This window comes from Phytophthora parasitica (genome assembly GCF_000247585.1).
Source record: "Phytophthora parasitica INRA-310 unplaced genomic scaffold supercont2.4, whole genome shotgun sequence".
NCBI classification, from domain to species: Eukaryota; Oomycota; class Peronosporomycetes; order Peronosporales; family Peronosporaceae; genus Phytophthora; species Phytophthora nicotianae.
In genome coordinates, this window is record NW_008648990.1 from 2,314,710 (window position 1) to 2,335,860 (window position 21,151).

The 21,151-nt window shown below is 51.3% G+C and overlaps 8 protein-coding genes across 10 annotated transcripts; 5 read left to right on the plus strand and 3 right to left on the minus strand.

Moving 5' to 3' along the window:
* Positions 1-73: 73 nt before the first annotated feature.
* On the plus strand, positions 74-1,599 carry PPTG_03627 (hypothetical protein). The gene is made up of 3 exons (XM_008896310.1): positions 74-204; positions 279-392; positions 458-1,599. Exons 1-3 carry the CDS (start codon positions 160-162, stop codon positions 1,466-1,468), a joined length of 1,170 nt encoding a protein of 389 aa, XP_008894558.1. The 5' UTR covers positions 74-159; the 3' UTR covers positions 1,469-1,599.
* PPTG_03628 (hypothetical protein) lies at positions 186-6,650 on the minus strand. The gene has a single exon (XM_008896311.1). It carries the CDS (start codon positions 6,599-6,601, stop codon positions 1,619-1,621), a length of 4,983 nt encoding a protein of 1,660 aa, XP_008894559.1. The 5' UTR covers positions 6,602-6,650; the 3' UTR covers positions 186-1,618.
* Positions 6,651-6,795: 145 nt separating this feature from the next.
* Positions 6,796-7,266, minus strand: PPTG_21353 (hypothetical protein). The gene has a single exon (XM_008896606.1). It carries the CDS (start codon positions 7,246-7,248, stop codon positions 6,928-6,930), a length of 321 nt encoding a protein of 106 aa, XP_008894854.1. The 5' UTR covers positions 7,249-7,266; the 3' UTR covers positions 6,796-6,927.
* A 209-nt stretch (positions 7,267-7,475) lies between these two features.
* Positions 7,476-8,553, plus strand: PPTG_03629 (hypothetical protein). The gene has a single exon (XM_008896312.1). It carries the CDS (start codon positions 7,694-7,696, stop codon positions 8,228-8,230), a length of 537 nt encoding a protein of 178 aa, XP_008894560.1. The 5' UTR covers positions 7,476-7,693; the 3' UTR covers positions 8,231-8,553.
* Positions 8,270-9,697, minus strand: PPTG_03630 (hypothetical protein). 3 transcript variants are annotated; one of them, XM_008896314.1, is made up of 3 exons: positions 8,917-9,697; positions 8,540-8,847; positions 8,270-8,446 (listed from the first exon to the last, which is right to left on the minus strand). In XM_008896314.1, exons 1-3 carry the CDS (start codon positions 9,604-9,606, stop codon positions 8,425-8,427), a joined length of 1,020 nt encoding a protein of 339 aa, XP_008894562.1. In that variant the 5' UTR covers positions 9,607-9,697; the 3' UTR covers positions 8,270-8,424. The 3 variants fall into 3 exon arrangements, with proteins under 3 accessions (XP_008894562.1, XP_008894563.1, XP_008894561.1); XM_008896315.1 differs by having other exon boundaries at positions 8,540-9,697; XM_008896313.1 differs by lacking the exon at positions 8,270-8,446 and having other exon boundaries at positions 8,449-8,847.
* A 46-nt stretch (positions 9,698-9,743) lies between these two features.
* On the plus strand, positions 9,744-10,653 carry PPTG_03631 (hypothetical protein; the record flags this gene model as incomplete). The annotated part of the gene is made up of 2 exons (XM_008896316.1): positions 9,744-10,257; positions 10,328-10,653. 2 exons carry the CDS (start codon positions 9,744-9,746, stop codon positions 10,651-10,653), a joined length of 840 nt encoding a protein of 279 aa, XP_008894564.1.
* Positions 10,654-10,827: 174 nt separating this feature from the next.
* PPTG_03632 (hypothetical protein) lies at positions 10,828-19,764 on the plus strand (the record flags this gene model as incomplete). Its single annotated transcript, XM_008896317.1, has 1 exon — positions 10,828-19,764. The coding sequence occupies one exon, from the start codon at positions 10,828-10,830 to the stop codon at positions 19,693-19,695; it is 8,868 nt and encodes a 2,955-aa protein (XP_008894565.1). The 3' UTR covers positions 19,696-19,764.
* A 933-nt stretch (positions 19,765-20,697) lies between these two features.
* On the plus strand, positions 20,698-21,144 carry PPTG_03633 (hypothetical protein; the record flags this gene model as incomplete). Its single annotated transcript, XM_008896318.1, has 1 exon — positions 20,698-21,144. The coding sequence occupies one exon, from the start codon at positions 20,698-20,700 to the stop codon at positions 21,142-21,144; it is 447 nt and encodes a 148-aa protein (XP_008894566.1).
* Between the last annotated feature and the right edge of the window lie 7 nt (positions 21,145-21,151).

Genomic DNA, 21,151 nt, shown 5'->3' on the forward strand with positions numbered 1-21,151 from the left:
TCACGTTTCTGTTGTACAGTGGCCTCTCATCTTAAGTACGGTATGTCGCAGATGCGCAATGGTACACTGTACCGATTACGGGCTGAGGGGGAGTTCAATTCAATCTCGGAGTCAGATTGCCAGCTCTAGCGTCAAGCGACCTACAAGGTGAACGCATCGATGGTGGCCGCCAACAAGATCGTGGTGTGCGATAATGGCACGGGGGTGCGTCATTTTACCTCGTTGCAGCAGTGTAATTACTTGTATATCCGTCTACTAACCTCCCCACGCTGCTTCAGTTTGTCAAGGCTGGCTTCGCCGCTGAGAACTTCCCCAAGGCTATTTTCCCGTCCCTCGTGGGGCGCCCCGTGCTACGCGCCGAAGAAGCCGTGCAAACGGACATCCTGCTCAAAGTACGATCAAAATCCCTGCCATTTACTGCTTAAAATGTAGCTAATTCTCAACCTCTGTGTTGCAGGATATCATGTTCGGCGATGAAGCCGCGGCTGTGCGATCGAACCTCGAGATCTCGTACCCCGTGGAGAACGGCATCGTCAAAAACTGGGACGACATGGAGAAGCTCTGGGACTACACGTTCAAGGAGCGTCTGGCCATCGACCCCAAGGGCCATCGCATCCTACTAACTGAGCCACCGCTCAACCCCAAGCGCAACCGTGAGAAACTGGTGGAAACCATGTTCGAGAAGTACGGCTTCGAAGGCTGCAACATCACCACACAGGCCATGCTCACTCTATACGCGCAAGGTATCACCACGGGCGTAGTCATTGACACGGGCGACGGTGTCACACACGTCGTGCCGGTCTTCCAGGGCTACGTGCCGCAGCACCTCATCTGCCGTCTGGACGTCGCTGGTCGCCACATTACCAACTACCTCATCAAGCTCATGCTACTACGTGGCTACCCGCTTAACCGCACCGCTGACTTCGAGACGGCGCGTCAGATAAAGGAGAAGTGGTGCTACGTGGCGTACGACACAGCTGCTGAGCGTAAATTGGCCCTGGAGACGACGGTCCTTGAGGAATCGTACGAACTGCCTGATGGTCGTGTGGTGCGTCTGGGTCGTGAACGTTTTGAGGCTCCCGAGGCGCTGTTTAACCCGAGTTTGATCGACGTGGAAGGTGCTGGTCTGAGCGACATGGTGTTCGACATGTGCATGAAGGCCGACATCGATCTGCGCACGGAATTCTTCAAGAACATCGTGCTGTCGGGTGGCTCCAGCATGTACCCGGGTCTCCCCAGTCGTCTGGAGAAGGACATCAAACAAAGATACCTGACGGATGTGCTCAAGGGCGACAAGAGTCGACTGAGCAAGTTCCGTCTCCGCATTAACGACCCTCCTCGCCGTAAACACTTGGTGTTCCAGGGTGGCAGTGTCTTGGCTGATGTCATGAAAGACAACGACGCCTTCTGGCTGCTCAAGAGTGAATACGAGGAGCAGGGGCTGCGTATTCTCGACAAGCTGCAGTAAATTCCATAAGAAAAAAAAACGTAAGGTCTTACCTGCATGGTAAGTGTCGGTACACCATGCTAGACACAGCGAATGTAGCTTGAAGTCAATTTTCCACCTACAACTCATCAGTTCCCGACGTTTCTGACTCAGTTTTACTTGCGCTCATAGTTAGTCTTCTTCATCGCTCGAGAACACCAGATCTTCCATCAACTCGTCGCCTCCATTGTCCATCGCTAGTCCACTTTCATGACACACGTAAGCGTAGGCGTCCTGCTCCACCGTGTTCAGCAGTGGGCCCATGAAAACATCGCGGATAAGTTGCAAATCCTGACCCGAGTCCAAGAACACCGCAGCAACGAGAGCTTCGAAAACATCAGCGAACATTTTCGGCAGCGTGTGACTGTTACCACCACTTGGGGCACTTTTGCTCTTCGCCTTCTTCTTTGATACCCCGACAGCTTCAAACGCTGGACTCAACCCCGTTTTTGCTTCAGGACGCGCATATTTCCGCTCGATATTAGCGACACGTTCCATCGTTTCGGGGTCGATACGAACACATCCAGCAAAAATGCACTCGTCTACACCAAAACATGCCAGCGCTGTCTTGCCCAACGCATCGTTTGATACTGTTGCACTCTTCCACTGTGAAAGCGATCCTGGCAGCCACTTATCGTACATTAAGAATGCGTAGGACAGGGTAAGATACTCGATCAAAGCATCGCCTAGATACTCCAGTCGCTCATAGTCACCCTTCCACACCGTCTTCTTCTTCTTCTGAGAGCGTGACATAACCTCAACATCGCCTCCTGCATTCCCTTCAGCATTAACATCCATTTGATCGATATGCAACACAAGCTGGCCAACTGACGGGTGCGTTACGGCCTCCAGTAGTAGACGCTTGTTGCGAAATGTGTACTTCAAACGCTGCTGAAGCAGCATAAGTCGCTTCGGGAGGTCTTCGAATTGTGGCACCTTGAAATTCAAGCTTAGCGGGTATTCAGCTCCACCCGACGTCATTGTTGCGTCGTACAGCTCATTGGGAAAGCAATCAGGGTAAAAGGGTCTTGCGAAGTTGGTAGACGGGTGCTCTAGAACACTGACACCAATCCACTTGAGGAAGTAGCGAGCACCCTTTTCTCCCTGACCAACCAGATACGCACCCGTAATTGCCTCCAAGACATCAGCGATCCACTTCGCAGGAGCTACAACGGGGTCAGGTGTCTTACCCATGCACGAAGGCTTCCAACACTGGAAAGGATGCTGCTCCACTTCGGCCGGGTACAACATGTAGTGGTGAAGACGAGCTGCCAGTGCGAACTGGTTAAGTCTGTCGTTGCGAATAATATCGCGACGAAGCTGTGTTAGCTGTCCCTCCTGATAGATATCCTTGCGCTGTTCATACATGTACCACGAGGTCTCGAGTTTTAAGAACGTGTCCCCGAGGATTTCCAGACGTTCGTAAGCGGGTTTTGTGGTTGCATCATCCAGCAAAGTCATATCGAGCTCCAGACCGATTTTCCCCATGAGATGCGATATCTGACACTTGCGTTCGAACTCGTAAAGAAGCGGAACTAGTCCCATGGCATCGAAGAACCGGCTTTTAGTCAGTCGCAGGCGCGACGTGTACTGCGGGATCAGCAAGCGCTCGTTGAATTTGGTCTTATATTGCGCAATGCTTCCTTCGTCATTGTTGCGCTGCATGACTCTCCGAATGATGGGAACGATCGGAGGAACTTGGATGCCATGGATCAATGGTTGATCTGCGTCGGCTTCCTCGAGCTGTTGACGGGTTTGCCAACGACCCAGGATCGGATTTCCTGGGGTCGACTTTCCCTTTTTCAAGTGAGTCGCCCACGCTTGTTCGTCTGCCAAATACTCTTTGCGAATATCATCCACCGTGCGATTAGTGACAGCCTCGACGACATAGCTGACATTTAAGCGATACGTCGGAACGCAGATCCACTCGTCGGTTGGATCCTTTGCATTCCCAGTAGCACCCGTAGTCGGGAATGGCCACAAAGGCTCAAGCAAAGGCTTCCCGATGATCTCACGAACATAGTCCCAGTCTAATGACAGCGTTGGTGGTTGCTTTGATTCATCCATCACGCTCGGTACAACCAGGTATCCCTTGTCATTCTGTTCCGAGAATTCGTTCCATACGTTGTCACTCGCAATGTCCACGTCACGCACAGCGTCTTGTACTCCCATACATGCGAGACGCATCACCACCAAATGAAAGTGTAGCACATCGTGTAGCTCCTGCTTCGTTAAAGTAAGTTTAATCGGATACTTTGCCAGTGTTATTGGCTGGATCTCCGGTGACATGACGCCGCTGGTGGCGAAATCGTAGCGCCAGCCTGTGTTGGTGTTGCCAGTATACAATTCATTGGTCGCCAGTATAGCGTAGTGTGCTCCACTGAGGCCGTAAAAGCACATTGTCGTCGACCACTCTTCTCCTTCCTCACTGCTACTGGCAGCCTCTCGTGTGAGACTCCGGATAGGTCGTAAACTCAACTCCACTGCACTTACTGGCGGTAAGTCATACGATGACTGTGTTGAAAGATCAGCAAGTTGAGCGGGAGTTTCGTCATTTTCTCCAAGCACGATCGTATCATCACCTGTAGAAGTCTCACCGTTACTACTGTTCGTTCCTACGTCATCTTTGTGAATAGTAGCCACTTGATCGTCTAAGAGTTTGGAACGGAAGTGTCGATCGAGCAACCCTTTCTTCAGCAGTTCTTGACAAGCCTTGAAGGCAACGATGCCCTTTGCTTCATCTTGGGTTTCCACTTGCTGTGAATGAAGCTGCTTCTTAATACCCAATGCGCCTGGTAGTTTTAATGTTGCTGAAAAGTGAAATCGCCCATCACTAGATGCACTACTTGTAGATTCCTCGTCACCATCTATGCTTTCATCTCCATTTTCGTCGATCACCGCGTTGGCTCGCTGCTCTGCTTCAGCTTTCAGCGCGTCGATTTTGTCTGTAAGCTTCGAATTGTACTTCAACAGCTTCTTTTTCGCTTTCTTCAGCGACGGTGCCATGTGCTTCACGATAGAAATTCGCCTTACGATATACTGCGGGCGCCGGTCGTATGTATCCAAACCAGGGAGCGTATCACAGAATTTGCTCAAACACGACACGCTGTTCGTCACGTTCAGAATTGCCCCTGTGTCGCGATGGACAAGCTCATAAGGATTCACAACAGGTTGAACTGGTTTCGGGATGATAGCAAGTCGGTGTTCTGCTTGCAGCGAAGCCAATGTGGAGTCTGAGCTTGATACAGCAGCTTCTGTCGAGGAGGACGGGGGTTGAGGCATCTGCAGGCTGCTACTATCAGTCGTAGCACTGGAAGTCGGTTCGGATATCACACCGTGAACTCGGTTATTTTCCTGCTCGAGGCGAACGTACTCCTGCATCTTGCGAACAAGCCCTTCGAACTTCTTGCGAGCCAGCACTGTGTCCTCTGTAATATACTTGACGAAGCCCTTCGTGATATCTGCTCTCTTGCCAAATTCGTACAGTTTGTTCGGCTCCAGTAGCTCGTTCATTACCACAACGAGGTCACACGGCGGCGGAGCCATCCGCAATTTCTGCGATTTCTTGGCCACAGAGGTGGTCACCATTATGTTCGTCGTATAATTTGTAAACATCTGCATCACCTTCAGAAACGACGAAAATCGCAGTGCTCCGGATATACGGGCGTTGCTACTTCCAAGCATGCAACAACTCGGGGGCAATCCCAAATCTGCCAATGCAGCGGTTAAATACTCAGCGACGACACGACAGTGACATCGTCGTTCGAGGAAAACCCAGGCTCGGATCTCCTTCGTTCCCGGCGAATTAATAAAACGATTCCGCACAATCTCAGCAGTCTTTAGCAGCCGAGACGAGGCCTCCAGCGTTCCACACACCTTCGACTGCGCAGACAGCCACGATAACACTTTCAGAATTGGTCGAATTTTTAGCTTCGTGCTTTCATCAATCCCGACATTGCCAATGAATCTCGCAATCAGCCGATCTGTCTTCACTGTTTGCGCCGACATGCCTTCTTTTCCAGTATTATCCTCTACATTACTGCTATCCACCATCTCGACCTCTTCTTCGTCCACCTCTCCACCTTCATCTGAATCCAATTCGTCGTCATTTCCTTCTCCATCCATCGGGTCGTCAACATCGACGGCATCTTCCTGCTGCTGCTTACGCTTTTTCCTGTTGTTGACGTTGTCTGGATCGTCCACAATGCACGCCTGTAAATTAGCCTGCAGTTCCAGCTCCACAAACTTCCACAAACACCACTGCCCCAAATGTTCTTTGACCACTTCAGCGTCTTGGATGAATCTGTTCACCTTGTCCTGCTTCTTACGTTCATCATACACCGCCGCTGAATTCCCTAACTCCAACTCCATTCGAAAGACGTGCACCAAGTCCACTTTCTTGTCGTTTGCACCCAGCAAAAAGTCCCTCACACTCACCTCATCTTGTTCTATGCTCTTGTCCTTGTTCTCGAATACTTCGCAATGCAACGGAGGGAAACTTGGCTCCATAGACGTCGACGACAGCACTGGCAACATGTTAAATACGTGGATATGCTTAAGCAACGGGTTAGTCACCGGGTTCCAGTCCATCTTGGACGCTGGCAGCGTCGACGTCGCGAAGATCCGCAGCGTCGTGGCTGTCGTCATCTCGTCCATCAGGTTCGTTAGCAGGCTGAAGAAAGACGGCAACTCAGCATGTACCAGGTCCCAGTCTTTCACGACCAACAGATCCACATTTATCAGGTCCAGTGTCTTCTTACGCAAAATTTCCTGCAGTATTAACGGCGACAAGATCGCGATCTGGACTTGTGCATTGTGTAGCTGCTTACGAGCGAATTCTTGGTCCCCCAGCCACTGGCTGGCTGTATTACTGTCACTGCAGAGCACGCGGTGTCCACATAGTCGCGCTAGCTGCGTCTGTAGAGCGGAGCGACCCGAAGGCGACGCGGCAACTGCCACAACGTTAACCTGCGTGCTATTTGAGGAAGCGGCCTCGGACAACAACGCGCAGCTCATGAAAGTCTTGCCCACGGGCTGAGAACTGCTCACCAACACGCTGCGGTGGCGCGCCACGGCTGCGATCTCCCGCTGGTGCTCCCACAGCGCGGCGTCCATGGTCGTGCGCAAATGGATGCGGAAACCAGAATGATGTTCAATTTGTAGCTTGAAAACCTTTTATTAGGCATTAAGCTGTATAAGAGCATAATCTGGCGTTCAACTCGTGAGTGTCTTCACTAGGTATCGTTGTATCTCATAGGCGAAGTCATGAACGCCTTACAATAAGATGGTCATCTGGAAAGAGGTCTCGAATTGATATGCAGTGTTGAGCATAAGTGCGTTCCGTGTTGGCGAGATGGAACATGAATCGATTGGTGTGAATTTTTGGACAAGTTACTGTGTAAATGGCTATATTTGTAGACACAATGTGGAGCTAATAGGGCCTACTTTAAAGTGCGTTGTTTGAACGTTTGCATGCGCAGCGCTTCGGTTCTGACTGCAGTTGCCCCGCAGAGTCCAGAAGGCCGTGTGTTGCCAACGGAATGTTCTTGTTGTCGTCCTGCCACGTGAATTCTGCACTCAATTGAAGCTGCCCGAATTCTTAAATGGAAACAAAGCGTGCCGTGACGAGGCTTCTTCTCTGAGATTCTCAGTGAGACCGAATCGAGCGTGGAGCACACAGCTCTCCACCACGTCACACATTTTTGTGTTTGCGCATGAGGTTTCTTGCAGTGCCTCCACGATTGGAATCGGCGTTCGAGCATTCACCAAGGGTGACTGCGATAATCTATGTCAGAATGTGTATAATGTTACACAGGTCTTATTATTTCGAAGGTATTTCAATTATTCACAATGCAGCAAGTACTCATCTTTTTCAACCCAATTATGTAATTTCACAGGCTTCCGCACGGTATTCTCAGAAAACTTCTTCTGGCTGTTGGAAGGAGCGTTCGCGACGTGTTCTAGAACTCGTGTGGTCAACACCAGATAACGTTCTTTATGGTGGACCAAAGTTCAAATACGAGGCATAGATTTGCAGAGTCGAAAAAACGGCCGGCGACTCGATTTTTGTATGGGCTTGCCATATCGTATCTGCTGCTCACCTCAATTCTCAATTCGCCTCCTTCCACGTACGACAGCTCCGTTGTGTGCTGTCCTGCGTGACTGAGTCTAAAGCCTCTTGGCCCGTGCCTTCTGCCTGCTCGCCCCATGCCCAGTCCGCCCTCGCGCTGCTCTTACGAACGCCCCCCATTGAACCCGAAACAGCAACAGCAGCGCGAACAGCAACCGCCAGATGACCAGCAAAACGCTGAGGCACCAGCAAGAACCAGAGCCACCGCAGCGGTTTTTGCCATGCGCAAGCAGTGGGAGGCTAAGGCTGCTTCCTTCCAGCGTGGACTCGAGCATGTGCAGTACTGCCACGCCGGCGACGCGTGCGGCAGCTCGCTCTGCCACTCCACACGTCGGTTAATGAAGACCTACGCGACGCACCCGTGCCCGAAGAAGAGCAACGATAATAATAATAACGGTGGCAACAATGCGGACTGCCGCGTGTGCAAGCTCTGGGAGTTCCTAATGGCCAACAAGCAGCCGCTGCCCAGGCTACAGCGCGCATTAGTGCAGCAGGGAGGACTCAGCTGTGGCTCGGCGCTGATTCAATCGCGTCGACTATCGCGTCCCAGCGTCCTAAACCGCCGGATCGCCACTGCGCAAAAGGAAGCGCAGCACATGATCCGCCGCTTCTAAGTTGATCCACCGACAAGTAAGAAAACAAGAGAACGGAGAGAAATGGATACTCAACTTCTCGTCATTTTTGGCTGCTACAAGGCGGCGTGGGGTCTCTATAGGCTGCCGCGTTTCCTGTAGTGAGAAGGGTAGATAGAGAGATCTCAGGGATTAAGCCGCACCACACGCGGTCAACAAATGGATCTTTCAGAGTCTTACAATCCAAGCTCCTTGAATCTATAGAGGTCACCAGGCATCAGTTATAGGGTAGTTTAGTTAGGGTAGCATAGTAAATCATAAGCAAAATGCAGTGGCCTCAAAGAATCGTACCTCTTCTGCTGCTGTTCAGCCAGCTTGGCTAGTGTCTTCTCGAACTGGTCGTTGTCGTGGTAGTACATGAGTGCAGCTTGGAAGGCGCGCATGTCTAGCTTGAACTTCTTGCAGATCTCCTCGGTCATCTTGCCGGATGCCTTCACATACTGCTGCGAGAGCTGGCTGCGGAACTCAGCGTCCGCCAACTTCTGCTTGCGAAGAGACGTGGCAATCTTCTCCATCTCTGCTGTCAGTGACGGGATCAGTTCCTCCATGACGCGAATCACCGTCGTGACTTCAATATCGGGCTTCTCCTCAGGCACCATCTGTAGTAAAATACACTCGAGAGTATCAGCCTACCGTTTCCAGTCAACCAAGCAGGTCTCCCAACATACCCAAGTCGACTTGGCGCCGGGGATCAGCGGCTCGCGCGAGCCTGTAACCTTCCATCGCAACCGTCCGAGCTTGCGCACAAAGTCGTCGATTGTTTCCGCCTCGGCTACGGTGATCTTGCCATCAGGGCCTCCACCGCGCAGAGTGCCGGTGACAAGCTGCTGCATGGCCTCCTGTACCTGATCCTTAGTCACGTAATTGTTACGAAAGACGGCGTCCTGCACCTTCTCGAGTGTGGATTCGAAAGCGATGCTCATGTTCAGTGCGCGCTGCTCTGGTGACAGCGTGAGTTTGCCGCCGTTCGCTTTCTTTTCTTTCTCCACGCTGCGTTCCAGGTCCTCCAGCATCCGCGCCGCGAAGACACTCATGTTCTGGTCGATCTGCTCATACAGACGAAGTAGCGCAGTCACATTCTGGATTGGATTCACTCTGTAGCCTCCTTTGACGTCTTCCTCCTTCTTCTGCTCGTTTTGTGCCTCGTTATTCAGTGCTGCAGCCAGCGCCAAGGTGCCACCAACCATCGCAACGTTTAGACGCTTTGCTTGGCTCAGAGACGACACATTCAAGCCGGAAAAGGCTGTGGTCTGTACTGCCGCCGTCTGCACATTACGACCATTCACTTCACTACCAACAAGCGGCCTCACTGCACGCAGCACGCGACGTAGTGCGGTCTCCACCTTGCGCGCTCTCATGTGTGGCTAATAATCCGTGTAAAATGGTGTATAAATTTTGAGTTGGCTTTGTATACATTTCCATTATCCGGTATTATACGGACGCACCACCCAAGTCGCAATAGGGGAGCACAAGTATCAACACCTTCTGGACGATCATGAGCGCGCTGCTGCTGGGCACGGAGCCCGTTACCGAAGTGAAATTGCACCCTGTGGTGGTGCTGCAGGTGTTGGACCGCTCTCTGCGTCGCGCTGAGGACCAGGAGCGCGTGATCGGCACGTTGTTGGGCCGCGTGGAGGGCGGCGTGGCTGAGATCACAAACTCCTTCGCTGTCCCACACCTGGAGAATGGAGACGAGGTGGCTGTCGGTCGCGACTTCCACACGCACATGTACGAGCTGCACCAGCGCGTGAACGAGGGCGAAGTGGTCGTAGGATGGTATGCTGCGGGCCCGAACCGTCTGGACGACCACTCGGCGCTTATCCACCAGTTCTACAGCTCGGTCTGCGAGCTGCCCGTGCACCTGGTGCTGGACACCAGTCTTGCTAGTGACAAGCTGGACGTGTCGGCCTATGTGGCCGCCCCACTCGAGGTCGTGGACACAGCGCTCGTCAACCAATTCAAGCAGATTCCAGTGACGCAGAAGCTCTCGGAGCCCGAGGCCATCGCGCGTACGTTGCAACGCCGTTTATCCAGTTTGTGGGGGTTATGACAAGGCTTAACGATATTTTATGAGTTTAGTGAATGCTATGGCTCCTAAGGACGGAGAGAACAAGGCCGTGGCTCTCCCTAAGGAGCTCGAAGCTCTGGAGGAGACCATGGAGCAGCTCTACAAGTGCATCGACGGTGCCAGCTCGTTCGTGGGCGACGTCGTTGCTGGCAAGCAAACGGCAGACTCCAAGCTCGGACGCGAGATCGCTGACGCTTTGGCGGCGATCCCGATACTGCGTGAGGAACAGTTCGACCAGCTCTTCAACACGGGACTGCAGGACCTACTCATGGTGTCGTACCTGTCAGGACTCACGCAGGCGCAGCTGTCCATGGCCGAGAAGCTCATCAACACCTAACTTGTCGATGCTCGGACTGTCTGTTGGACGTGTACTTGGGTAGTTTTAGTAAGCGCGAACAGGTGGCTGCATTTTGCTTTTTAGATGACTCTCAAATGTGCCCCCTGCTTGTTAGTGACTCTTCAAGGTACAGATCTCAAGTTCTAAATGGTAGAGCGTAAAGCGACTTCAGGGATGTCTGAGGACATATCGTCGCCCAGTTCGTCCGGGTTTGAAGACTCCTTCGAGTCTGACCCACCGTCGGACGTCTCGGCAGACTCGGAGCTTAACACCATTCAACGTGCTCGAGCTACACGAGTCTCTCGACGTCGATGGAAGTCTCAAACGCAAATACTTAACACCAGTACTCTATTACCGTCGGCAGAGCCAGCATCAACTTCATTATGGACGACAAGAGAGAAGCAGTTCGAGAAGTTCCGCTCCAGTTTATTGTGTATGCCTGTTCCTGAGGGAGTATTTCGGATTGAAAAGGCAAAAGGGTACTCTTTTCACGCCATGTCGGTACTGAATTGGGTACTTCCAGACTCGATTCTACATACGTCTGCGATCCCAGCAGCCAGTGGCAACAACGAGAGCGAAGAAGAAGAAGAACCGCTTATCACGTTAGGTGTACACGTGAGTCTGTTCCACGCAGTCTCCAAGCGCTTCTTCGGTAATACTTGGGTCAGTCCAGAGCTGGCAGTCGATCCGTTCCAGATCAAACAAGCCAGACATCCCAAGGACGGCACGTTGCGGTATGTTATCGAGAACGCGCCGTTGAATTTCCGTGCGTATTTCATCTCAGACATCATTGACGCCAACTGCGTTGGAGTATTAGAACTCGTGGCATACGAGAAAGACCCGGACTCCAAGGCGACAGTCCGAGTGGTGGGCTGTGGCTGGACACTGTTGCCACTCTTCGCTCGTCAACAACCGGTACAGTCCGGCACGAAGGACGAGCCCAGCTCCGTTCCATCAGCTTTCTCGTTGAACACCAGTGGAGACTCTGTCAGTGTGTTTACTGGCAGTCCGAGAGCGCTTTGGGAACTCAATCCGGACGCTTGGAGTGCACAGGAGAAGCACGAAGGCTGTAAATTCTACTACCAGATTGTACAGCACGAACCCATGCTTTCCATCGCCATGTTCGTAAGGAAAAACGAGCTCGTGGGGGCTCTAGATCCGATCCCAGGCTTGAAAAATGGCAACTTGGCTAACATCGACTTGGGGAAGAATCCGAAAATGTTGCTACAAGAGGAGAATGACACAACGTATGAAGAAACACTGGCGTCTTATGTGAAGATCGCTTCGCTCGTGCCCAAGTCAGTGCAAGTAGAAGACCCGTTCGAGCTTAATGTGGTCGCTACTCGCGTTGCTATCAACTTACGCGATGAGATCGAAGCCAACCTGGTCTCTCGGCTAAGGATCAGTCGTACAGCGATCCACGAAGGAGCCACAAGCGTCGAGGGAGAGATCTCAGCGCGAGTACTGAAGATCGCGCTTCACAATGGACGGTGCTTCCGTACTCGACAGTTTATGGTACCGCTTAAGGCTGATCCGAACGGAGGAGATACACTCTTCTGTGTGCGCAATCACTCCAAGCTGCGGGGCTTCGTCTTCCACCCGAACATGGCCATCGTAGTTGTGTTGCAGTATACTGTTCACTTCCGGATCGTCTGGCCATCTAAGCTCAAGCAGCAGGCGCTTGAGGCGAAGAAACCTCTTCCACCGGACGAAGATGTGGTGTTAGTGACCATGGGGGCACGTTCACTGGTCCCTAGTGATGGCAAGAAGCTCTATCTGCACGACAAACATCATCATGCAACTGCTGTCTCCACTGAACCCCTGGCAACGCTTGGAGGAGTGCTGTTGCAAGAGCAAGAAGACCATCGTCGCGTTCTCCACGTCGATCTCCTATCTGGAGCTGCTTGTCGTCCTTACTCGGATAACACGCTGTATACACCGCCAGATCAAGTGACGAAGTCGCTGCAAAACCGCGAGGTGTCGCTCAAAGACTCGTTCGCTTTCTGTGATCTGAAGATCACAATTGATGAAGCAATAGAGCCACCGATCGAAGAGACTACAGCTCCGTTATCACCGGTTAAGCTCGAATCAGAGACCAACCAAACTGAGGAGAACGAAGACTATGCTGCGGATCAATGGGCAAGAAAGCTACTGAGTAAAGCGAACAACAACGCAGTGCTGGCTCAAACACTCAATGCGTTGGCGACGTCTCCTACTAACAAGGAGAAACCAGTCGATCAACGTCCAAAGACCCCATCGCCGAAGAAACAGGTAGAACGACCTGTGGTCCCACCGACTACAATTCCTGAAGCTCCAACGTCCGAACTTAGTCGAGCGTCAAAGACTCTCTTGACTCGATACGGCTACATGGATCCTCACGACAAACCTCCCGCGTCTCCGAGTAACCAGAAGACTCACGATAAACGGAAGAAAGCAAAGAAAATCGACCTCATCGCTAAATCGATTGATACAGAGGTGAACGATCCGTTCAAGGCGAACGAAATCCGGTTCCACTTTGCAGCGTATCGAGCATGTAGCTCTGGTGCTGAAGTGAAGGGTGATATGGCTTCTAGTCCCGCCCCGTCTCGAGTGTATTTCACCTTCCAGTTCTACAATTTCCCACCTACACGAACGGAGACGCTACGGTTAAGTAAAGCCTTCGACAATGGAGCAGGTGGAGAGATGCAAACGTTCCTGCTCATGCGAGATTCTGCGGCCAATAAACCATCACTAGCGATCCAGTTTGATGTGGACACAACGGCGACGATGAATCCGTTGGAGACTCGCCGCTTTGCTGAATATTTAAAGTGGAACAATCTGCACGTCGATGTGTGGGATGCTGACAGTCTTTTCCAGCTCGGAACGTTTGCTATTCCTCTCCACGAACTGCTGCGCCAAAGCAAAAGTGTGAAGAAATTCCAAGCGGAAGTCGAAATTGCGCCACCACTTGGAGGAACGATAGCAGACCACGACGAGAACACAGTCTGCACCGTTCCTGCTAGTAACAAAGCGGATGGAGCGAATTTTGGAAGGATTCAGCTTCTCATGAGCAGCTACGGGTTAAGAGGGGAACACTACATTGATCAACATCCTTCGAATACTGTGGAATCCAAGCCATCTGAAGTTCCTGACCAGCCTAGTAGACCAAAGCACCGAGTTCGTGCTCGCCCGCTAGTTGAATCAAATGCTGAACTCTATCGTCTTCTTTCGCAAGAAGGATTCTATGGAGACCGTATAACCAAGGATCTTCGGGAGCGAAGGGAGCCTCAGCCTCGTCAGCGACAGGATCTTAGCAACGCTAATACGCTCACACCGAAGGAGATTGCGATTCTATGCGAACTATTCGGGTCGCGTAAGGGTGGAGGTGATGCAGTTAAACCAACTGGAACCCGTCCAACACGGATCAAATGCGACTTGGAGGGTAAAACGGGGTTACTAGCTCTATTATCGCTGAGACCGCCGGAAACTAAGACTTCTGGAGCAGTTCCTGTGTCCAAACCAGCTGAAAAACAACCTCAAACCCCTGAAATTGCCAAGTCTAACCCCCAAGAGCAACAACAGAAGACCTCTGCTCCGGACCACGCCCAACGTTTAAAGCGCGTGATGGCGATCGCCACGAAGAACCACCTCGCGCTTGCTGATGCGTTTGCAGTAATCGACGTCAACAAGGACGGATTCTTGTCTCGAGAGGAGTTTATCAAGGCCATGCGATCACTTGGAACAGTGTTTGATGATCTCTCAGACGACGATTTGGGACTTCTGGCAGATTTACTGGATACAAACAAAGATGGCAAGATCGAGTATCAAGAGTTTAGAAAATTTGTCAAGGAACCCACTCAAATGTCGAAAACGGAGTGGCGAGATCACATTAAACGCATCATAGTGCGTTCGATGGAGAAAGGTATCCGTGTTCACCACGTATTCGCCGAGATTGACACCTCGGGAGATGGAAAGTTGTCGTATGAGGAATTTGAAAGAGGACTCAACCAACTGGGGATATCTACGGACGACAAGGAAGGCGTCAGAGAACTACTAGCGGCACTAGATAAAGATCATGATGGCACGATCTCCTACACAGAGTTTTTGGAGTCATTAGGGATTTCGGTCGAAGAAAACAAGAAAGAAATGGTCAAAGAGACAGTCAAGGATATTACTGAAGACGTTCGTGTGATTCTAAGTCGTCTAACGAAGAAAGGCATCGGCTTTGAGGAAGTATTTGTGCATTTCGATACTGATAAGAACGGTACTTTATCTGTGGAGGAGTTTACAAATGCTCTTAACCAGCTACTGCAACTTGACAAGGCTGGTGATAACACACTGAAGACATTCGAGCGAGATGCTGTGGAGGTTTATGTGAAAATGATCAATGCAGATGGGGATACGAACATCGATTACCGTGAATTCTTGACGGCTTGTGGCGTATCTGGCAAAGAAATGCACGAAGAAATGACGCATTCCCAACAAGCAGCTCGAGAAAAAGCCAACCGGAAGCTGATCAAGCTGATTGTTCGTGCTTGTGCTAATGGAATGACTATTGAAGACGTGTTCAAACAGTTTGATGCCAACTCAGACGGTAATATCTCCCTCACCGAATTCCAGACAACAATTGAGAAACTCTTCCTTGGTCAAGGGATGACTGCAGATGACGCAGCCCTTATAGCTGCTCGCTTTGATACAAACCGAGATGGAATGATCTCCCAGCGCGAATTCCAAGACTTTGGAGCAGAACTCCGCACAAAACAACAGTCTTTGTCAGGTATTTTCCTTCCTCACTTTGACAAACTGTCGAAACTTGATGTATCCTCGAAATTGGCAGCACAGAAGTGGACGTCGTTTTGTCAGGAGCTTGGATTATCCCTTCGAGTACTTAGCACGGAGGTGACGCCTTTAATGACGTACTTTGGGTTTGCGGAAGAAGAAGGTAATGTGGACGTTCAGGAGTTATGTGCTCTGTGTAAGACAGTACAATCAGCCAAATCGCTATCAACAAAGGACGCCGCAGTGGACCGACTACGGACGCTGTTGGTAAAGGCAAAAGATCAAGGAGTTGACTTAAATAAGAGTTTTAATCATTTCGATTCTAACAGTGATGGCGAGATTACACGTGTTGAGCTCAAGCGTGGTTTAATAGCGCTCGGGTGTTTTAAAGACATGGAGGAAACAGATTTTGACACGCTGTTGGAGCAACTTGACGAAGATGGTAGTGGCAAGATTGATTTAAGCGAGTTTCGAGTGCTATTGAATGGTAATGGGGATGTGAATGACAATGAAGAGTTGATGAACAAACTTAAAGCGCTGATGGAAAAAGCGGTTGAAAAGGGGGTCTCTGTTGACGCTTGCTTTGTGCACTTTGATAAGGATGGAGACGGAAAAATTAAGAAGGAGGAGTTTGTGACGGCAATGACGGAACTAGGATTCGCAGCAGATAAGTCTGTGATTAATGGCGTTATTAAGCTTCTTGATCGTAATGACAGTGGAACCATTTCACTATCGGAGTTCAAACAGCTCTTCCCTACATCAAAACTTTTGGAGAAGAAGGATGATAAGAAAGACTCTGAGCCACGATCAACGGAGGAGAAGGCACCTACTGAAGATGCTAAAACCCCGTCAAAGACTCCGTTTCCTAAACCGACAACGGAGGATAAGCTACACAAGCTGCTGCTGAGCGCTGACGCTAATGGAGTTGACGTCAAAAAGTGTTTTGCCCATTTCGATAGCGACAACAGCGGAGTCATCACGAAAGATGAGTTTGTCACGGCCGTTAAGCAGCTTCCTGGGTTTGAAAATGTGTCGGATGAAGACACGTTGGCGATTGTCAGGAAACTTGATAAGGATGGAAGTGGAAGTGTGTCGCTCGAGGAATTTGAGGCGCTTTTGAGGGAACCAGAGACCCAAAATGCTGGAGCAAACCTTGACGATGCCACACGACCAGTTCCATCTACTCCGAAGAACGATACACCATCTGAAAATACCAAAACTTTTGATACTGTCGAGACAGGTAAGCCTGCTGACGCCACGTCAGTAGATAACAGTGATCAAGCCACAGATGACGTATTTCAAACGGATGGACGTGGAGATGAATCGGTTCCTATAGCAGTAGATCATCCCAGTAACGGCATGGACACTGAGTCAGAGGTAACAACAACAAAGGCAGGAGATGAAACGAAAGATCTGTCTGGTCCATCTCCAAGCGACCCAGAGGAACCAGTCAGAGATGATAAGGCTCCAACGATGGCTAGCTCCGCGGATACTTCACAAGCCAAAGGGCCATCTGAGCGTCCAGCGCGTTCGTCTTCGTTCGGTAAGGGTAATGCTCCAGCCTCTAAATCCCCATTTCGGCGCACAACCGCAGACTCAACAACTGTGAGTACCGATGTAGCAAAGGAGGAGGGGTCTGAGGAGCCCAAGGTTTCTCAGCGAGCATCATTTGCTGCAGTTAGAGCAGCCAAGCGGGCAGAAATGACTGCGTCTGTGGCAAAACCCGAGGAAGCCAAGAGTTTGTTGAGCAAGGAGGCATCAAACGGACTGGTAAAACTGAAGAGGCTGCTTCAAACAGCGTCCGAAAAGGGTGTGGCAGTCCAGCAGTCCTTCAATCATTTCGACAAGGAAGCCAAAGGAGTGATCTCATACGAGGACTTCGTGACAGGACTGCGGGAACTGGGCGCCGACTTCGTAAAACTTTCCAACGAAGACATCGCTGCAATGGCCAAGTCATTGGATTCCAAGCAACAAAGCGGACTTCGTGTGGGAGATTTTGCTTCTTTCCTGGAAATCCCAGCAGTGGAAGGAAGTACCGAAGTGGAAGGAAGCACCGAGAAATCTACAGCAACTGAAGATCAACCAGCAAAATCGACTGACACTCAAGAGATCGCAACAGCAAGCAAACGTCCGCCACTGCTACGTCGCTCTGGTTCTGGACAGATACCAGCAAAGAAGGCGCCAAGACCAGCACCCGGTACTCAAAGCGCTCGAACAACAGACACGCCATCAACTGTCGTTCAAGACAAACCCTTGAAGTCAAAGCCAGTGGAAGTGTCTACACCAACGAAAAAGGTCGAAAGCGCCTCAGAACCAGTGGGAAGTACTTCAGAACAAACGACGAAAGACGTCAATGAGAAGGCTGTGCCACTGGAAATTACTCAACAACAGACACCAGTAGCAGCGAGCCTTGACTGCAACTACTCCTTCAACAGTAACCCGGAGATTCGAGCAGTGGAGCTCAAGCTGCGCCAAACTGCTCTTGAAGCTTACCAGCGTGGCATTTTACCGCTACGTGTGGTCTCCAAGTTCCTCGAAGATGCCGACGATCGTCGTGGTCTAGTACCTGGTCGTGAACGCACTCGTAAGAAGCGAAGCGAACTGCTTCGAGTGGAGTTTCTTCAGGTTTTGATGGAGCTTGGCTTCACTTTACTCTCCGATCGAGACGACGAGTTCAGTGGAGGAATGCCGAAGCCTGTGACGAAGATGAACGATCATCTGTATGCTCGACAACTTGAGCGTCTGTCACGATACAAACAGCACATTAGGAGTGACGAGGCCAAGGCACACAAACAACTAGTTCGAGCTGTTGCTAAGACGAAGGAGCGGCAGCAGTACAGTAACCAACAAGCGGAAGAAAGTCTTCGTCGCTTCGAGGACGAGAAGAATCAGCTACTTCGTGTCTTGTCTTACTATCGCGATGGCCACAAGAAGTCGCTCGTGTATTCTCTGCTTCGTCAACAAGTGACCACGTCGCTTACGTTGTTCCCGTCGTTCGGTGATATCTTGTTCTTCGAGTTACCATTCACCAATCCGTACAACCACAACGACCGCTTCCGCATTGAGCTGCTGCTTCCTTCCTCTCGAGAGATCGCTGTGGTCTTGGATCTCGAGATCGTGCGCAGTAGTGAGGAATGGACATTCTATCGTGAGAATCTACCGCTTTCGTACGGCTTCATCACTTCGAACGCACACATTGAAGACGAAATGATCGACGACCACAACGAAGTCGTCATGGAATCTCACGACCAGCTCCATATCCCCATGCGACTACGTTGGCTCGACACTGGCAAGGAGCAGAGCAACTCCAAGATCCCGGTCTCGGTCGTGATCAAGAGCTGTTCACACAGACACACCGTCGCGCTGTTTAACATCGAGTTACAACCACAGCCTTTTGTGTGTCACCGCGTGCTGCGCTTCTCCCATCCAGCGTCGTCTATCTGGCGCTGGAAACTGAGATACCCCAAAGGCAAGTACGTTGTTTGTATGGATCCCAGTGTGGCTATGGAACTGCTGCGTAGTGGTCAAGACGACGCTGTTAACAGCGGTCTCGCCAGCTTCAAGTGCAGAGTGGGGGACTATCCTGCACTCGAAACCTTCTTTGTTGTCCTGTACGACGACATGTACTATGCACGGGTGTTCGAAGTGTGGCAGATCCGCATCCAGTCGAAACTACGAGTTGATGTGCATGCAGTTCTAGGCCAAAGTGTGCGGCATGAGCTCGTGATCAAAGGAGACGGAGGCTCGTCGAGTCACAAACGCCACGTCATGTGCTTCACGCCGATGCATCAGCGTGAGTTGGTGCAGTTTCGACCTGCTCAAGTGTTCACGTTGACGCCTCAAGCCTTCAATCGCATTGAGTTCGCCTTTTGTGCTGTCGAGAATGGAGCTGACACGCAGATGGTGATGCTCGTGAACCTCGTGGACGTCGAGACACACGAACTTGTAGGCGCTTGGAGTGTCCACGTGACTCTCGCATTTCCAGTCATCACCAAGACGTACGAACTGCGACTACCAGTGGGTCGAGCCGCACAGAAGAAGATCTCGTACTCGAATCCTTGGGATCAACCGCAGACCATCACACTGCGATCCAGTGCACCCAAACTTCTAGTACCTCGTGAACCTGTCTTACAGCTACCTAGCAATGGCCAGGCCTTCTTGAGACTTGCGTTCACTGCCCGTAATCAGGCAGATTCGGTGTCCCAGGACATCTACCTGTTCATCAACGACAAGCGTACAGACCAGAACGAAGAGTGCTTGTTGTTCCAGGTCACCTACGTGTGAGCCACAAAGATACTTGCTATAGATTTCGCTGCATGTTCCTCGTTAGGATCCAATCCAACGTCCTCGGTGATCTTTCCATATCCATGGATCTTGATTCACTCACAGCCGTACTACGTAGACGTCCCCTAAGTGACGCTGATAGCCTAGCAGCCATGAACACAGTGACGCCCGAAGCTCATGCCATCACCTCGACCGCTCCATTCGCGCACATCCCGAGAAATGACTCTGGAGGAAAACAGTACTTGGCTATTTCGGCGCATTAGTGTCTGCTGCTCGTTCCAACGTACACATCTTGGAAATGCAGCCATCCCAGAAGCTCACATGGATACACTTAGCATTCCGGCTCATCCGGTCGCTAGTGAATCTCTTCTAAGCGGCGCGACTAGTGGTCTCTAATCGAATAGACCAACACGTTCTCATCTCCCTGAAAGAAGGAAACCTGAAGTAAAACAAAACACCTACAGCTCTCAAGGTTAACTTTATTAAAATGCGGAAAACCTTCGCTGCTTCGTTGCTGTTCACCGCTTGAACTTCAATTCGTCCCAGCCCAAAAACCTTCCTCCTGCTGTTTCTCCTTTCTCGACGATGATGTCTTCACCACGTTCGCGGCAAATTCTCGTTGCTACAACCAAGTCCACACGCAGCCATTGCAGCGAGTCTGTGCAAGCAGACGACGCCTACTTTACTGTAGGACAGTCTCAAGTGATGGATGATCCGACTTGGCACTCGTGCGCTACCAATTGTCCGCCTCTACCTGGCCCGATCTCAGCCAATGTGGCAGCCTTGAACGCCCACGCAAACACTTGGACCGAACCACAGCAAGGCAGTCCCATCCAGACGATAGGGGTGCAATGACGATGGGGGCATACTCAGATTGAGTGAATCTTCTAGAGTCGCACACGTCGCAGGCGTCACGCCCTCTCAGCACCCTCCACCTGCTCATTCGGCAACTTGCCTCGAGCAGCTCAAGCAAGAGTAGAGACTTTCGAGATCTTATAGACCATGGCGGCAGTATCGATGCACGGCTCGGAGAACGCCTTCGGAGGCATGAACAGCGGCATGAACCGCCGTCTATCGCCCGCCTTCCGCACGCTGGCATCGCCACTGCGTCAGCGCCACTTTGACCTCGAAAAACTGCGCGAATTGGCACGAAGCGACGAGTTTTCGGATAGCGAGAGCGACGGCGTCAGCGACAACGAAGAGGAGGACGAGGACGACGTGGCCGACACCATGTTCGTGCCCTACCGCCGTCCTTCGCCTAAGCGGAAGACTGTGGTGGCGCAACGTCGCATGAAACAGAAGAAGAAAAGCGACGACGACAAGGCCAGCAGCAGTCCCAAGGGCGACGAGTGGGAGATCGTCAACAAGTCACCGACGTTTGAGAGCGTCGCCGAGGGCAGGACGGAGCTGGGAGGTGAGAGTTGGTTCGTGCAAGATCGCGAGCAGTAGGACGGTG